At 38.5% G+C, this 18,054-nt stretch overlaps 4 protein-coding genes across 5 annotated transcripts; 2 read left to right on the forward strand and 2 right to left on the reverse strand.

The window, feature by feature from the left end:
* Positions 1-113: 113 nt before the first annotated feature.
* Positions 114-903, reverse strand: LOC137935497 (pentatricopeptide repeat-containing protein At4g14820-like). The gene is made up of 3 exons (XM_068780144.1): positions 688-903; positions 364-544; positions 114-244 (listed from the first exon to the last, which is right to left on the reverse strand). Exons 1-3 carry the CDS (start codon positions 901-903, stop codon positions 114-116), a joined length of 528 nt encoding a protein of 175 aa, XP_068636245.1.
* A 961-nt stretch (positions 904-1,864) lies between these two features.
* LOC137933904 (serine/threonine-protein kinase EDR1) lies at positions 1,865-11,853 on the forward strand. Of its 2 annotated transcripts, XM_068778009.1 has the most exons (14): positions 1,865-2,242; positions 4,030-4,452; positions 5,359-5,462; positions 6,810-7,204; positions 7,328-7,942; positions 8,067-8,107; positions 8,588-8,656; positions 8,895-8,995; positions 9,460-9,538; positions 9,636-9,734; positions 9,839-9,907; positions 10,011-10,060; positions 11,092-11,268; positions 11,376-11,853. In XM_068778009.1, the coding sequence occupies exons 1-14, from the start codon at positions 1,874-1,876 to the stop codon at positions 11,512-11,514; spliced, it is 2,730 nt and encodes a 909-aa protein (XP_068634110.1). In that variant the 5' UTR covers positions 1,865-1,873; the 3' UTR covers positions 11,515-11,853. The 2 variants fall into 2 exon arrangements, with proteins under 2 accessions (XP_068634110.1, XP_068634109.1); XM_068778008.1 differs by having other exon boundaries at positions 6,810-7,942.
* Positions 11,854-12,180: 327 nt separating this feature from the next.
* On the reverse strand, positions 12,181-15,422 carry LOC137934875 (uncharacterized). Its single transcript, XM_068779433.1, has 3 exons — positions 14,856-15,422; positions 14,369-14,608; positions 12,181-12,692 (listed from the first exon to the last, which is right to left on the reverse strand). The coding sequence occupies exons 1-3, from the start codon at positions 15,081-15,083 to the stop codon at positions 12,432-12,434; spliced, it is 729 nt and encodes a 242-aa protein (XP_068635534.1). The 5' UTR covers positions 15,084-15,422; the 3' UTR covers positions 12,181-12,431.
* Positions 15,423-16,561: 1,139 nt separating this feature from the next.
* On the forward strand, positions 16,562-17,961 carry LOC137934785 (uncharacterized). The gene has a single exon (XM_068779311.1). The coding sequence runs from the start codon at positions 17,284-17,286 to the stop codon at positions 17,803-17,805; it is 522 nt and encodes a 173-aa protein (XP_068635412.1). The 5' UTR covers positions 16,562-17,283; the 3' UTR covers positions 17,806-17,961.
* Positions 17,962-18,054: the final 93 nt, after the last annotated feature.

Below are 18,054 nucleotides of genomic sequence, written 5' to 3' on the forward strand. Positions count from 1 at the left end.
ACTGCATCTTTTCTCTTTGGTGATGCTCACCTTCTTCATCAACCTTCTCACCTCTTTCACATCTCCCCACCTTCCTGCCTTTTTGACTCAATTAGAGTCAATTCCTACAAATGTCACTCCATTGGATTCAATTCTTTCAGCTTTGTCCATGAAATGACTGTCCACTGAGGCATATTATCAAAGACACTCCGAGCCACAGTCAAGCTCCCGCATGTAGCATACATGTCCATAACAGCATTATTCACTGCAAAAAACATTACTAAACCCATTTCTATCAACAAAGAGGTGAATCCATTTAGCTCGATCCATTGCACCCCAAATTGGCACAAGCAAAAAACATGGTGACCTGGTCTGGTTTTATACCAGAAACCAGCATTTTATTGAACAATCCGAGAGCTTCGTAAGGATGGTAACTTTCTGCATAGCTTGATCTCATAGCACTCCAACAAACCAGGTCTTTTTCAGTCACTTGCTCAAAAGGTTTGCCTAGCAATGTCAACCTTATGTTGGCATGAGATCCTCCATAGGAAGACTTCTTCCAAATCTGTAAAAACAGAGGAAGAAATCCTCCGTAACACCAACTTCGGAGATGATCCAAGAGACCAGAATTACATCTAATTGTAATTCTTGTATATAAATACGGATGTAAGTAGATGAAATGAATTGAATAAAGAAAAAAGATTTTACCGAAAGTCTACTGTCACTTTGCTCAAAATGTTTGCTTAGCAATGCCAACCTTCTAAAGTTTCGAATATCCTGTAAAATGGCAGTCGAGGCAACAAAATGGTTTCCAGGCATTTTATCATAAAGCTTCTGAGCAATATCCATAGAACCGCAATTAGCGTACATGTTAATCAAAGCAGCCTGCAGATGAGGATCAAACATGACATTTTTCTCCGTCATGTATCTATGTACCTCCTTGCCCAAATTCTGGTGATAGGACAGTACAATACCAGGGAGGACTAAGGACCTTGAACTCTCTTTCAATGTCATTGTAGCTTGGAAACCGGAGTTGGTAATCATGGACTTTTTATTCTAGACCTTACCCAATGAGATGATTATGATTTTTAGAAAAAATGAGCAGTTCATGAAGATGAGAAATGAATGAATCGTGGACTACCGGGGCTGCTTGAATTAAATAAGGAATTTTTCACTACAGAAGATAAAAAAATCATTGCAAAGTTGTTTTTGGGTCTCTGTATAGAGAAAACATCAGTTCATAAGTTTGTCGCAGGGATCATGTAGTTAGATGTTGAAGATTACTGAAACGATGGATGAAAACAACATGATTAAAGTAGAAAGATTAGGGAAGGGAAAATAGTTACTTCAAAGCAGATGAGTGCAGAGGACTTGACTTCGGGGTTTTTGAGTTCAAGGCTTCGAGTTTCTGTAGGTTTAAGGGTGTTATGGTTGTTAAATCGGACTCTCCAGGATTGGTTCAGATTCATCTTAACCGAGTTGAATTTGGGTCAAATCGGTCATCCTGAAATAGGTTTCCTACTCTTTCCGCCCGCAGCCATCACAGTACAAGAGCAATCTCGTTTTTGTCTCTCAAGTCTCAAGTAACGCAGCGACTTAAGAATAAAATTACGAAATTAACTGAATTTATGTCACCACGGATCATCTCAACGACCACCGTCAGATCATCACAACTTGGTGCCGACCATCGACGGCTGAGGTCAATTCCATAGACTCTCGCGAATAATTTAGGGCCGACACGACCAAAATAAACCCGAAAAACGGATTTGATTACGGTGGGGTAATTTAGAAAATTCAGCGAAACTTCGTCCAATTTTTAACTGTTGTTGCTACTATAAATCCCGGCGCCCTTCGCTCCGCTTCCGTTCTCTCTCCAACCCTCCCCCCGACCACGATGAAGCACATTTTCAAGAAGCTTCACTTCGGCAGCAGCCATGACCCCAACCGATCCAACGAAATCCCTTCCACTTCCTCTCCCCCTCCCACATGCGCCTCCGATCTCCGCACGGCGGCTTCCGCCCAAGCCCCCGTCAGCCCGTCCTCCGCTTCGGGTCCTCCCGCCCCGACTGCCCCGACGGATTACTTCTCCTCGGAGGAGGAGTTTCAGGTGCAGCTTGCCATGGCGATCAGTGCTTCCAATTCGGAATTTCGGGATGATCCGGACTCCGATCAGATCCGAGCTGCCACTCTCTTAAGCCTGGGGCGCCGGAATTCGGGGCGGCAGAGGGAGGATACCGCGGAAACTATGTCGCGGCGGTACTGGGTGAGTTATTAATTGCAATTTTTTGGAAAATTAAGAGTTTATTTGGGGTTGTTAGTTGGAATTGTGGTTGTTTTCTGTGAAAAATTAGGGTTTTGGTTGGACTAGCTTTGTTGGGAAGCTAGTCTGGTTGTTTGAAATCTGTCGCTATTTTGTGCGTGTGTGGGTCGAGTCTTGCATCTGGTAGGTTCTGAAGTTGACCCGGCCTCTGAAGAAGCTTTGCTCTGCTTCTTTGTTGTGTCATTTATATTGCGCTGGGTCTATGGGAGGGTAGTCGTGGAATCAGCAATGCCGGACATCTGTCCTTTTCCACTGACTGTAGTGGCACTTTGTGGTATGCCATACATTTTGAGGCAAATCGACGCCTTCCAGCAGAATGTGAACCTAGTCCGGATTTATTGATTGAAGTTATAACCATCTTTATGGGCCACTCTTTGAAGAGGTTACAGCTATCTATCCAATGTAAAAGTAGCAGCTGCAGCTATAGAGTTATTGAAGGGGTTTGTCTGTCTTCTGATGAGAAGCTATTCGTGAAATGTGAAATCACAGTTTAGACTGCTCATGTGAAAACAAAATAATATGCTTTGCAAAAGTGCCACAATGCAAACATAAAATCGCAAGTCAGTGATTCAGGAAATTATTTTCTGTTTGGAGTTAAGTGCTGACAAAACTGGAACTTATGCTATTTCTCTGTACTATGATTTAGTAAATGTTCAAGTTGAATATTCCACCAAGGAAAATCAAAGACATTAGCACCAGGCACTCCATGCTGTCCATTAGCCTATAAAAATGATGGGCAAAATTTGTATGTTCTGCTTTTTAAGACTTTACTTGCATTGGTCATGGCTGTTTTAATTGGTTGAGGTCAAGTTCTTAATGTTTTGTACATCTATAGTTTTGTAAATCTTGTAGTTGACAGTTCAAAAGAATTTAAAAAACTTTATTAGTTGATTATTTATTATATTCCTAGTCATGGGATTGTTTTGGTTCCAACCCCCATGGCCTATATCATAAGTGTCGATGAGTCAGATTATTTTTCAACTACTTGGGTAAAAGCTAATTGGTGCTTGCAACTTTCGAGATCTCATAGACCTTCTAGCTATTTATATGCTGTTTTACATACACGCACACGCACATGCACATGCACATGCACATGCACGCACACACACACTTGCAATTGTACAGGCATCTTCAATAGTAGTTCTGGTTACTGAGCTGAACCTTTGGCTAGGCATTTGTTCCTCCTTAAGATCTTGCTCCTGTAGAATTCATTTATGTTGGCTTAGCTGCTGTTTTTGTTTGCTCTATGAAGCATTTTCTCTTTCTCATTGTAATTTTTTCTCATTTTGGAGAGCTCAGTAATGGTGCACACAGAAATTTGTTTCTTTTCCCATCCCAACACTTCTCTTAATATAATCTTTTCATTTGTTCGAAAAGAAAATCTCAAATAGGCAAAGCTATTTGTGATATAAGATAAGACGTGTGTGAAGAGAAATTTGATTCAACAGAAACTGTGTGAGTTGTGACAAAGACTTTAGAAGACATTGAACCATGCTGGTTCAAGTCTTTAACAAAATGGTAGAGGATAAAGCTAGCATAGTTGGGATGAGGCTATGGTTACGATAATGGTGCACACAGAAATTTTCAATCTGTACTTTGTGGAAGTAAAATCTGGTTTCTTATCCATACATTTTACTGAGATTTGTTTGCTGTTCATTCTAGATGTTTTACTTTTTCTTTTCCAATCATGAGAATTCTTGACTTTGTTGTGTTCATTTTGGCTTCATCAGGACTACAATGTTCTTGATTATGATGAGAAGGTCGCTGATGGTTTTTATGACATATATGGTATCTCTACTGATAGTACACACCAGGAAAAAATGCCTTCACTTGCAGAGATTCAAGGGAACCTTGGAGATCTTGGCTTTGAAATAGTTGTTGTCAATCGAGCTATTGATCCTGCTCTTGAGGAGTTGCTACAGGTTGCACACTGTATCTCACTGGACTGCCCTGTTACCCAAGTTAGCATTCTGGTGCAGAGGATTGCTGACCTGGTTACAGAGCATATGGGTGGACCTGTGAGGGATGCCAATGATGTGCTGGCTAGGTGGATGGAGAGAAGCACTGACTTGCGTTCTTCACTTCATACAAGTGTGTTGCCAATTGGGTGCTTAAATGTCGGTCTATCACGCCATCGTGCTCTTCTTTTCAAGGTAAGCCTTAAGTTACAATCTAAAATAGCCTTGTGAGAGGTACTTATTAGTTGCTTGTTGCGCTCAGACATTTTTGTTGCCACATCCAAGTAGCAGTTTTTTTTTTTTTTTTTTTTTTGAATGAATGAACCGATAATTTATTAAAGAAAAAAGCAAAACAAAACAGAAATTAGAGGTGTTTTCCCCCTACAAAAAGGGATTGGACGGAGGCTCTGTTTTTAGCAAGAGAATCAAAGCGAATTTGCTGATCTTGGGATATGAGTCCAATAACATTGAAGTAGGAAAATATTGTCAAAAAAATTATGAAGTACATTTCAGTGCCGCCAAGGGGGGTTGGAGAGGTTGTGCCGCCAAGGGGGGTTGGAGAGGTTGAACACTAGCTGGTGATGACATGCGAGTCAGACATACAAACAATAATTGCCCAATTGAGGTGGTGATAATGATGTTTGGCGATGGTTTTGGTTGTCCAAGTAACCGATATGAACCAAAGGATCAGTTGGTTCCTCAATCAGAACCTCCTTACCTTTTCGCTGCTCGAATGCAGCATGGCACTCCTTGGGGTGATCTACCCGATGGCTGCGCGGTTGGATGGTGGTGGCTGTGGACTCCTTCGATCTGGTCGTCTGCTCTGTCTCTTTTCTGTGTCTTCCACGCACTCGCTCTATCCAAGTAGCAGTTAAGCTATGTATTTAGCAAGAATCTTACTTTTTGTCCAGTTGTGAAGTGAAGTAATTTCAGTAATTACTACTAGAGAAAATTGGAAAGATTTTTAAGCAGCATGGCTAAGAATTCCTTTAGCTTAATTCTACATATTTTGGCTGAAGCTTTGATGATGATGACGACGACGAATGTATTGAGAATATTAGGTTGAAATACTTAAGTTATTTGTTTGCTCCTTTAATGCAGGTTCTAGCAGATCGTGTTGGTCTTCCTTGCAAGCTGGTTAAAGGAAGTCACTACACTGGGATTGATGATGATGCAGTCAACATAATTAAGTCAGATAATGAAAGGTTCTGTTCTGTGTCTAGTGATTTTTTACTCTTTGGAATCTTTTTCATGACATGTCCTTTTTTTGTTGTTGAAACACTGGAAACTAAGTTTTCTGCATGTTCTTTTTCTTTTAAAAAAAGCTTCTAGATTCATGAAAGCTCCCTAAATCTTTAAATGATGACATGATAGTTATCATTACAGTTTTTCTATTGAGGTGCTTTCATTTCCACTGTTAGTAGTCATTCATATTTTATCTTGATACTCATCACTACAATTTGGAAGGTGTTACCAACATCTTGTTTTATGCAATTCTTTCACTTTAATTATTTGTCTACTTTGTTTATAAAATTATTTTGGACTTCCTCGCTGATGTGGGACGAAAACATAACAAAGCATGGAATGAGAAATAGAAAAATAGAGAAGAATAATTTAGAAGAAGAGAATAGAGAAGAAAGAAGAAGATGGGGAAGAAGGAGGAAGGGGAGGGAGAGAGGGAGAGACGCGAAATAGGGAGGTTTCAAAAACTCATTATCAAAGCCGAATTCAACATCCTGTTACAGCTTTTAAATAACTAAAATTAAAATTTAAAATTCAAAATAAATAAGATTAGTATCTGATCAAATCCAGTAAAATCAGAAAAGATAAACTAAAATTCGAATTGAAATTTAAATTTTAAAATAGATAAGATCAGTATTTGATCAAATCTAGTAAAATCAGGAAATATAAAATAAAAATAATTTTAACCATAATTGGTGGGTCCACTGGGGCCCAATGGGCATATTGGCGTCCCCACTACTTGCTCTACATCATTGGTTCCATATTTTCCTATTCTGTATCTCATTATCCAAAAGGGGGAAAAAGGAAATACTTACAAAGAAAGAAGGCTAGGTGTATTTATGAAAGCTCTGCTCTAAATTCAGTTGGTTCTGGTTTTTATTCATTGAATTGTTGACTATTTATTCAAACACAAGAACAATAATGAATGCAGTGTACGGGCTTCAGATGGTTTAGTTGTTCAAGGCAGTTGAAACATGGCTTAGGACTGTACATTGTCAGGTTAATTAATTTTTCACAGTTTTACGGTATAGGGCTATATTAAGATTTTTGCATGCTGATCCTTTTATCTCTACTCTATTGAGGTTTGTTTGAGATGTAGTATGTTCCTTTTGGTTACTGAAACATCAAAGTATGAAAAAAGCTGGATACTCTTTTTATATCTAGACACTATTTATTTATTTATATTTTTAAAATGATCCTGCGTTTTTAAACATTTTTTAAGTTTCCTAACTTCAGAGTTTCTTATCTTCTGGTATTTTTAATATAATGTATTTTTGCCTTTTGTTGTTAATACTAGGATTTTGCTGCAGGGAATTTTTGGTTGATCTCATGGCAGCTCCAGGGACCCTTATCCCAGCAGATATACTTAGTATGAAGGATGTTTCTGTGAATTCCTATAATCCAAGATTGAGTAGTTTGAGTTCCTGGGCATCTGGTGATACAGGCATCAATCTGGCAAAGTTGGATCCCATTCTTGGTGATTATAGAGGGCTTGGTGGTAATTCTGCAGTAGACAACAAAAGAATCCCAGAGAGAAAATCAAGCACAGAGCAAGCTATACTTAAGCCTTCTATTCCTAGTGCAAGTAATGAAGCAACACCTATGAATATTGGGAATAATTATTATACAAATATGGACTGTCAAGTTGCAGGTTACCAGTCACACGAATGTTTGCCTTCTTCAAGTGCAACTTCACAGTACAGAGGTAATACTGGTGGGGGCACATCAACTGATAGTAATGTGGAGAAACTTAATGTAGTGCCCCATACTCAAGGCAATATGGATGCTGACCTTTTTTCTGAACTTAACCCATTCCATATGCTTACAGAGGGGAAAGCTGTTTTCCAGAACAAGCCCACAGACAGTAAAATGAACAGTGAATTTCCTAGGAACAGAGAGACTGTTGCTGCGGGGACCGGAAGACCACCATTACCTATGTGGAAAAATCGTGCTGCTTATAATGTAGTTCCTAGGACAAAGCAGTATGATGTGGGGGGACAGTTTGGCAGAAATGGTCCAGAAAGCAGTGGTGGCCGTGGCTCTTCATCCTCTCCTTCTACTTCTTCTACTTCTCTGGTAATCAAAGCTGACGGTTCTGGTAACACTCATTTCCTTGGGAATTCTAGTCCTAATCTCATTTCTGGGGGGAATCCAGTTATGAGTTCTCAAGACAATAAGAAACACGAAAGCGATCATGAAGAGGGGGATGTTGTACAAAGTGGAGGAGAGAACAAGCTAAGGGAGAAGAATGAAATTGTAAATTACCGACATGAAAGAAGAAAACAAGTCCATGACAGGTTTATGGATAGCTCTGGGAATTTAAAGGATTCTGGAAGCTCACCACCTCATTCCTGTCTAAATAGGCTCGAACCAATGCTTGATGATGTGTCTGGATTGGAAATACCATGGGAAGATCTTGTTATTGGTGAAAGAATTGGATTAGGTAGTCTGAACTAGTATGCTTTTTCCTTCAATGTTAATAACAAATGTGGTGTTATCAATTTCATTGCATGTATACTTTTTTGAATTTTAACTGCAACTAAATGTCACATATTTCTGTGAAATAGGCTCATATGGAGAAGTTTATCATGCTGATTGGAATGGAACGGTGAGTTAATGTTGATGCACATTACTTTTTTCTTTAGTTAAGTAAAAAGATATGGCATGAAGTAAATGCCTGAATATGCCATCTGAATATGCCATCACTTGAATAACAACATGTCAAACACAAAAGTGTTATAGTTAAAGTGGGTTGAACTTGATATCTGAGGAAATCTGTATATGTGAGATAGCTGACATCTTGAATAAAGTTACCAGGGGCACCCTCATGCATCAAATGCTTTGTTCGTAGATTGGGCTTTTTGGTTAATTGCCTTTTTTCATTGTAAGGAGGGGGATGTGTGAGGTCTTGAGTTTAAGTCTCACCATAAGGGGTTCTCTGCTAAAGCGCAAAAAAACAAAATCTTTATGTGCTCTCTCTCTCTCTCTCTCTCTCTCTCTCTCATGCTTTTGGACTGACAAAATGTGCAATGAGTTTTTTTTTTAATGAACATTTTTTTGTGATTCCTGTTTCTTCTTTTAACTGTAGGAGGTTGCTGTAAAGAAGTTCTTGGATCAGGACTTTTCTGGGGATGCACTGGATGAGTTCAGGAGTGAAGTAAGTCAAATATTAGTATCTTTGTTTATCCTCAAGAAGTGGGACCATTGCTTTTTCTTGAAGCTCCAATTTTATTTCATATGTTATTCAAATATTAAGCTTTGTGTGTGCAGCTCTTTTGTTTTTCTTCTAATAATATCTTTGCTTCTTTTGCTTTCAATAGAATTCCCACCATTCAATAAAAATGAAAGCTCAAGTTGCGGTTCATTATTCTTAACTGTCTTTCTGCTCCAATCAGGTACGGATAATGCGTAGGTTGCGTCATCCAAATGTTGTGCTTTTTATGGGTGCTGTAACTCGACCACCTAACCTCTCAATTATAACCGAGTTTCTTCCGAGGTATAATGACCTTCTTGCCTTGATATATTTTGCTAGTTGAAAACAACAGATTCTGCTTATGAAAAAATGGTGGATTCTCATAGTAAATTACATTCTTGTGCTCATGAAAGAGAAAATAAGACACATCATTTGTATGTGCCTTTTCATTAGAAATGGTAGAGGGAAATAAGTATCCAGGAAATGATCAGATACAGAACAAAAAAAAAAGGACCTATTTGTGTGCCTCCAAGTGGTAAAGGGTGCATTAATGTCTTCAATCTCATCAAACAATGAAGAAAAACCCCATGGGGCAATGACTTCTCCCCTGGAGGAGAGAGGACAGATTGTTTTTTTTTTGTTTAATTAACACAAATTTTGTTCTTGTGCTCTATTTTCTATTATCTTTTTACTGAAGTTTCTAGAACTTTTTTTATTGGAGTACTTTGTTAGATAATGTTACTTATATAGATCTTTTAGTTTTTCAGAGGAAGCTTATACCGTCTCCTTCATCGTTCTAATTGCCAAATTGATGAAAAGCGCAGGATAAAAATGGCCCTTGATGTGGTATGAAATAATAAATCTCATATGGACCATCTCCCTTTTCTAAATCTTTTAGTCTTTTATGTTTACTAATATGATTTTTTTTGCAATGCACTGGCAGGCCAAGGGTATGAATTGTTTGCACTCTAGTATACCAACAATTGTTCACCGAGATTTGAAGTCACCCAATTTACTGGTTGACAAGAACTGGAATGTTAAGGTATAAAGAACTGATCAACCTTGGACATTGTGTAGTTAATATGGCATTTTTGTCTCCTGGGCCTTCCACATGTTTGTTGTTTGTGCTGACTCATAACCATGCAGGTTTGTGACTTTGGACTTTCACGTTTGAAGCATAACACATTTTTGTCGTCCAAGTCCACAGCTGGGACAGTAAGTAGTGGATTTTTTATTTTGTTCACACTAGCTTTAATGCACAGATACAGTTTTCTTTTTACTTTTGCCCTGACTCTTTTGCTGTTCTGCTGTACTGTAGCCTGAATGGATGGCACCAGAAGTTCTCCGAAATGAACCATCCAATGAAAAGTAAGTCATTATTTTCTGTCATTTAAAAAATAAAAATCAGTATGTCATAATTATGTTTATATTTAACTATTCGTGCTGCTTAGGACAATGTTGATTCTTTGAATTGATTTTTATTTTTTACTTTTTTATCTGGATGTTGATTACACTTGCACTCTCCACTCCTTTCTTCGTGAGACTTAACCCAAGAGTTCACACTAGAAACCTCCTTATGCGGCTATTGACCCAATACCAAATCAATGTTGGATTCCCTGTGGCAATAATGTTTTAGAATCCTGAGAGACCATAATTCTGACTATGACCATCAGCTTTTGATGCAGATACATATAAATGTTCGTACATTATTATCTTACCCTCTTTTCTTATCATCCCCTCAAAAGGAAAGTCAGTAGCTCTTTGCGCTCCATTATAATAGACTATGTGCTCCTGAGATGAAAGCTGGAACTGGATCATCCGTACTGTCAAAGATAAAGACTTGTGAATCTCTAAATTTATCACCAAAGATCTGCAGCATTTGGAGGAATCCACATGATCTAGTTTTACAGCGGATAAAATCTTACTTCTTTGTGTTAAATTGTTCTATATTAATCATCTTGGTCTGGTATTTATCGTAGCTACGGGATCAATTTCCCTTGAGGTATTTCAAAAAGCATGCTTTACAAATGCCTTCGTAATGCACTATTCTGGCAATTACTTGATCCTACTTCATGACCAAATTCTCTACTTTCATATGGCTTCATCACTTTTAAAATTTTCTTTATGTCAATGGATGTAATTTCAATAAAGTTAATGCAGAAGAAGACGTAAAAATATGAGGAAAGGAAATTTTTGTGCCATTTAAATTCATTTCAACATCTGAGCTTCATTCTCCACTTGATCATTATACTCTTGCTTTGATGGTACAGTTAAGAAGCTTATTAGTGTTAGAAAGTAATCATAGATGATGGCATTGATGGCTTCAACACTAGGGAGAAGTGAGAGAGGCTGCTGCTAATATGGGGTCTTAACTATATTGGGTTCACTGTGTTTCATAGGTGTGATGTGTATAGCTTCGGAGTCATCCTATGGGAGCTTGCCACTTTGAGAATGCCATGGAGTGGAATGAATCCTATGCAAGTGGTGGGTGCAGTAGGTTTTCAGAATCGTCGGCTTGACATCTCAAAAGAAGTTGATCCATTAGTTGCGAGAATTATATGGGAATGCTGGCAGACGTAAGCATTTGAATCTTCCGTCTACTAGTCTTTTGTGTGTGTTTTTTTTTTCCTGCTTAGGTACTCCTTTTCCTGAGTATTCCTTTATTTGGTGTTTAAACTTTTAGGGACCCAAATCTGCGGCCATCCTTTGCGCAGCTGACAACCGCTCTTAAGCCCTTGCAGCAGCTTGTAATTTCAAATCAGCCTCCCGACACGCAAAGCCCTTCTCTTCCACAAGAGATCTCTGTAAACTCGACCCCCTAAGAAAAGTCCAGCTTTGCAACTGTGAATAACAAAAGTAAATTGCTGTGATTTTTGTAGGGTAGAGTGCTCAAAAGGGAATAACAACCAAAAAAACAGAAAAAAGAGGAAAAAAAAACGACTTTTGAGTTCTAAACAGGCTCTTGTAAAGTAAGTAAAGATTTGGACTAGTGCCACACCTGATGATGGTGGTGGCTATTTTTGTACAGACATGTCGGTTGGAATTCCAAACCCAATTTCCTCCTTGGGTATATGTTGTAAAGGAAATGTTACAAATTATCGATACAAAGCTTCCATATATTGGCAATGAAATGAATGAGATCTTCAACTCTCTTTGATGTACCCATAATTGCCTGGCAATTATTTTGTCTTGTCTTCAAGTTGCAAATTTTGAATCCCCACCCATAGCCTAAAGTGACAAGTGACCAACTAGGGACACATATCAGTACCCAAAAACTCAGCTAGTATGGTAAATCAGATACATACCTTAAAATTATTTTTTCCATCTTTCTTCCAATGGCTTTTCATTTTTATTATTTATTAAAAAACTTGATGACATTTTAATTTGATTGATCCACGAATTTAACCAGATCTGATCACGTATAAAGTAAGATATTGTCCCTCAAGTGATTTCCTCTATTAAATTCAGTTAAGATCGTATAAATGATGAAGGAATGATGCTATTCTTCCTCTGTTGTTGCCTTTTTCCCAGAGGATTATGATATCAAGTGGTCTGATTTAAAAAGGTCTGGCATAGGAGAATGTTTGCCCAAGGTTGACAGAAATTTGATAGACGCACAAGTAAAACTAGAGGCCAACATCAACCAGATTTTGCACAGCAAAACCACATCAACAAAAAACAATCTTTTTTTCTTCAGTTTTCATCCGTTACAAAAGACTAGATGACTCTCACTAATTTGCTAATCGGGTATCCCCATTTCCGCCATCTTAACCTTAACGCGCCGATAAACGCGAGGATTATACCACCATGTAGGAGTAGTTCGGATTGCATGCTCAAGCCAGTCCTGCTTCACTTCCTTCTTTCTAGTCATTCGCTTACAGAACCTTCCCCACACATACATGGCACGCCTCAGCCTGACACTTTTTGCAGCTCCAAACAGATACCTAATATAGTCCTTGGCAAGTCGAGTTAACTCCTCACCCCTGATAATGTAGATGTACTGCCCAAATAATTCATCAACATAAGATTCAGAAACATGTTTCAGTATATTTAGTGATTTGCAATATTTGTATCATATATTTGATCACACAAATTTAAACCATCAATGATGCTAGAGATAATCCTGTCTATGGTCAGAAAGCAAGCTTTGCACACAGAGAAACAGAAATAACAACTCGGTTTGAATAACCGATGAGTGCTGGTGAGCTCCTTGGCCATCAAAGGGTTCTCGCTTTTCAACTAAGTATGCTGCCAAAGTTACAATTACCAATTGCTACCAATTGGTGAAATATGGAATCAAAAAGTTTATGAGCAAATCTTGCATCTTTTTATCCTACTCTTAAGGAACACTTTTGCAACTGGTGGCAATAAGGAGAATGCTGCATGCGCTTGTCCTGTAACTCTAGTGATGTAGTATTTATGTGGATTTTTCATCCCCATCAGCTGACATGTATTTTGAAGCAAGATGGTATAGTTTTAGTCTCAGTCCTGTAACTAAATCATTGTTACCATACTCAAGAGAGAAAAGATACAAGAAGAAAACAAATGAACTCTCTGTCATGTCACCAAAAGAAAAGACAATGAAACGGTCTTTATCTATGCTCTATTAGATTGCTCGCACACATTTGAGTTTGTTACCACATTCCACAGATCCTCAGAAATAATAATTGCCTATTATTACTCAAGTTTCACTGCAGATTTGCCAGCTATAAACTCCTCTCCCTCTTTGGAGGCCATGAGTTCAAATCCTACACCTCTCACTTTGTAGTTCATATCTTACAATTCAAATTCAAATGTAGTGGACTATCCTTACTTGAACCGGACTCATGTCAATTTCACCAGGAATTGTAAAAACTGGAATGGACCAGAGTTCTGCTCCATGCCAGTTCAACCCTAACTCAGGATGTGCAGGACTTCTTATAGTGTTCTAATGGGACACTTTGGAAAACGCAAACTTTCACTTTAGCAGTGGTTGAAATTAAATTTCATTGATTTCTCAATAAGAAATCTAAACAAGCTGATGAAGGTGGTGCTAATTCAAGTAAAAAAACCGACTCCTTTTAGTCAACATTCAACCCTGTAGAGTTGATACATCCCCAAGGTCTTTCAAGATTGAGACCAGATCTCTACTGGGAGAGACTTCATCACTTGTGTTTGGATGGATTATTTGATGTTATCCTTTCGACAGAAGTAGGATAGGATTCACGAATAGATTATTGAAATATATGACCAGATTTCTCAACCCTGCAAGAAATTCTAATCAATCAAAGGTCCCACAGTGGCTCAAGAACTGGATCTTTTTTGTTTAGCTCCTTAATCTCTTTTCTTCCTCCAGCCATCCATACATTTAAGTTACAATTCTTACTAGCTAATCTTCCCTCTATTTGATAAAGGCACCTATGAAGTTTTCTGCTTAAAAAAGTTTTATATTAATAAATTAATAATGGAAAAAATGTAAGCACTAAGCAATGCAGCTGGTGACAGAAACTATTCATCATCATTGAATCCTGGATGTTGACTAAAATTCGACAGAGGCCATCAACTATGAAATCCTCTTCCTCTAATGGACTTGGACCAAATGGTTGGTTCCCAGGTGGAGTTCAAGAACACTTATCAAAGCTTAATGTAATCCACAACAATGGAAATCAAAAGTGTTGAAGTAAAATGTGCCATTACCACAAAGATGAAGCCAATGATTGCCAAGACCACTTGCAGTAGTTCATCAAAGATGCCAGCAAGTCCTTCATCCTCACCAGGACCATCCCCACCACCACGACCACCACCACCAGGCACATCTCCATAACCTCCATCATCCCCAAATTCTGCTGATTGTATTTGTTCTCTCAGAACATCCTGAACAGTCAGATCCTGTTTTAAGCCACCCATGGCTTTCTCCAATGATTTCCACAGATTAGGCTGCAACCAGGTATGAAGCCAGTCAATGAGAAAAAAAATAATTTGTCTCTAACAGATCACTATGATCACTCTCAGGTACTGAGGTCTTTGCCTCAATGGTGGAAATGTTCAAGTCGTACGAGAATATGGGATTCGATGAAAGAAAATGGGAAATTATGACCAGAATCCTGGACAGAATACAAAAAATCATCCCATTTCGCTTGTTCCTTTTGCAATAGAAAATTAAGTTTCTGGGATCATTAGTTACCTCATTCTCGTTCCCCTGTTTTCCTTTGCCACCAAACAAGCACACAGGATTGCATCTCTGGTAGGTTTTTGCAGTACATACGAGTACTCGCCGATTCGGAAGTAGATAAACTGAATGCAATGGCGAAATACAAAGACGAGAAGAAGGCAGGTAGCATGATAAAGATAAAGGAGACATACTACTTGCTTCCACATGAACTGGGCATGCACTGATCTGCATGGAGTTCATCTTTGGGCCGCAGAAATAGACTCCTGCTTCCCCAACACAATAACCAACGAAATAAAAAACCAAAACCAAACACCCAGAAATTTCTATCTTCCAAACACAAAAGCAATTTCAAATTGTGAACAAACTCCGCAGCAATCTTCGAGACGAAGGTTCAACACCCGACCGGTAATCATTCCCAAGTCGGTTTCAGCGAGAAAAAAGCCCAGGCCAGACCCCCACTTCGCCGAAAACTCTCTCTCTCTCACTCTCTTTTGGATGTGTGAGGCGCCGGCGCGTCAAAATGTCCCCTTCGAACTACAGAGGTAACAGAAAACATGGCCGGAGTTTATCTCGATATCACAGATGGAACAAACGACGCTTTAATGGCCAATCGTTGAGGCCCTGAGGGCTGGGGGCTGCAAAAAGTCAAATGGGTGCCCCTATAATTGTCTAAATGACTAGGAAATCCTTTTCTTGGAACGGGAAGTCTCGGTCTCTCAGATTTAGAGACATTACCTTCTACAGTCTACTCCTCTTCCTTCGGGAGCAACAAGGGTTTATACAGAAATATTCATTGAATGCGCCTTTCGATCTTAAACACTAACTCACCTTAATAAAGGCTCCAATTGATCAAGCTGCCCTTAAAAAGAAAGGGATTGAATTGGGTTTTTTTGTCAAATCCTAATAAAATATTAAAAATTGCCAACACATGAGAAGTGAAGAGTTACTACTATCCATGAGAAAGAATTTGTAAAAATTGATCCCATCTGAGCAAACCGCTGATTTATGAATGAAACCATGACTGTTTGTGGAAATGCCTGAACCAAGTTACATTCCCAGTATACGCCACAACTGCCGAAAGTGAGCTCATGGCCCATGGGTAAGTATGGACACATCAATCTTTCTCTCCCGTAGACTGCTTTGATAGTGTTTTTTTATTTTCAAGTGAAGGATCCCAGCACCTTCCTCCCTTAAACCAACTCTGGCTTTTTCCTGAGAAACCAAAAGGGTTTGCCACCTCAACCCTTTTGCCTTATTTTTTGTTTCCATTTTTTCTCTTGTTTACTTCCTTTCTTCTTCCATTTTTATCATCTTTACAAATTTCTAATAAAATTTCATAATATTTAAAAATACTAATTTTTTATATTAAATAAATAATAAAATAATACTACCTTTAAGATATTGTATTTACTCAAAAGGGTTTTTAATTTTTTTATATATTCTCGAATAATAGATTGTGATATGAAATCAGACCCTTTTTTTGTAAATAAAATTATTATTCACTTAAAAATATAATAAAATAAAATAATTTTTATTTAAAATTTAAGCTTATTTATTTTAAATTTGTTGTTTTTAATGATTTTTTATGTTTATTGTTTCAAAGGAACAAGAAAAAGCGTATTTCGGCAATTTATAGAAAGAGGAGGGTGAACAGTGGAGGGGTGAAACCTATTTAGTTGATCAGGATTCGCGAACCCACACCACACGCAACGAGCCAAAAAAGCCCGTAACAGCTTTTTTCTAGCCTTGGATTGCTCAGGCTTCTTCTCTCCGAGTTTTCTCACTGAGAGAGAGAAAGAGATATTTCGGCGAAGGTAGGGTGAGGATTGTGACTTTTTCTTGCGAATACTTTCTTTGGAAGGATTCCTGGTTGAGTGCTGAATCTTCGCCTCGTAGATTGTTGCGGAGTTCGTTTGCAATTTCGTTTTACTCTTTGTGCTTTTTAATTATCTTTGGTATCCTTTGTGTTTGGGGAATTTGGAGTTCTGCTGCGGCTCTCAAAGTTTTACCTGGATTTCTAGTCGGGTGAGGGTGATACTTGTTAGGGTTTTGATTTGCTTGCGGGGGTAGTGGGAGAGGAATAGATTGGTAGTTTTGGTTATCGTGGATAATTGAACATACAGAATGTTTTAGGGCCAGTTTCAGTGAATTTTATGAGTACCCCAGAAGTTCTCTCTGGTGAAATTTTTGGTTCTTTCCATCTGTGAATTTTTATTTTTCTTTTCTTTTCTTTTTTGAGGTGATTTTGGGAAATCTGATTCGTTTTAATTTCGTGGAACCCAGGTAAGTCAGTTTGTTTTATTTTTCAAGTTGAGCTTGAGATTTTGAATAGGGTGTCTGTTTAAAGCTGGAAGTTTTGGTAAACAAAGTTTCCAGAATAATTCTCCATCTGCTCCTTTCCGTTTTCGTTTTATCGAATTCAATATTCGTCTCGGAGGCGATGAAGGTTCACCCGGCTCCAAAAAAAAGAAACATTACTTTCCGATATGACATCCACTCAAGCCTCTCCGAGGCCACCGAAGGCCTTTCTTCATCTTCCTTCTCAGTCCCTGGCCGACAGAAGAAGCTCAGGCGACTCCCCCACATATTCAGCAAAGTTTTAGAACTCCCTTTTCATTCAGATACCGATGTCTCCATTGAAGAAGACCATGATTGTCTCAGGTTCATTGTATCAACTGATGATGTGGGGCATGATATCCAGGTGCAGATAATTGAGATTTACCCAGGTGTCACAAAGATTGCTGTCAGGGGGGGTAATGATGTTGAATTCTCCTTGGATGAGTTCACTCTTGATTTGTGGAGGTTTAGGCTTCCATCATCAACCAGGCCGGAGCTGGCTACAGCCGATTATGTTGATGGGGAGCTTATTGTTACAGTCCCCAAGGGCGGAGTAGAAGGGATGTGGGAAGAAGGGAACGGGGATCTCAGGGACGGTGTTGGGCATCTTGTTGTTGTACAGTAATTCCTCTTTAAATTCCCCTTGTTGTGGATCTTCCATTATGTTTCTTCTAGTTAAATAAACAACTTGCCCGTGATTCTGTGATGCCTGATTGTTAGAATTTTATTTTATGTGTTTCTTGCCTCTGTAGGACTGTTATGTTCAGCTTACATCATGAATCTCTAATATTCCTAGAAATTCAGATTGATGGGTGATTGGTTTAATAAGACAACTTAGTTCTAACTTGCTCAGATCTTTCAACTGATATCTATA

Source organism: Aristolochia californica, unplaced genomic scaffold (assembly GCF_029961685.1).
Source record: "Aristolochia californica isolate CCGP_79_NKW_82.1479 unplaced genomic scaffold, dmAriCali1.0.hap1 SCAF_6, whole genome shotgun sequence".
Taxonomy (NCBI): domain Eukaryota; kingdom Viridiplantae; phylum Streptophyta; class Magnoliopsida; order Piperales; family Aristolochiaceae; genus Aristolochia; species Aristolochia californica.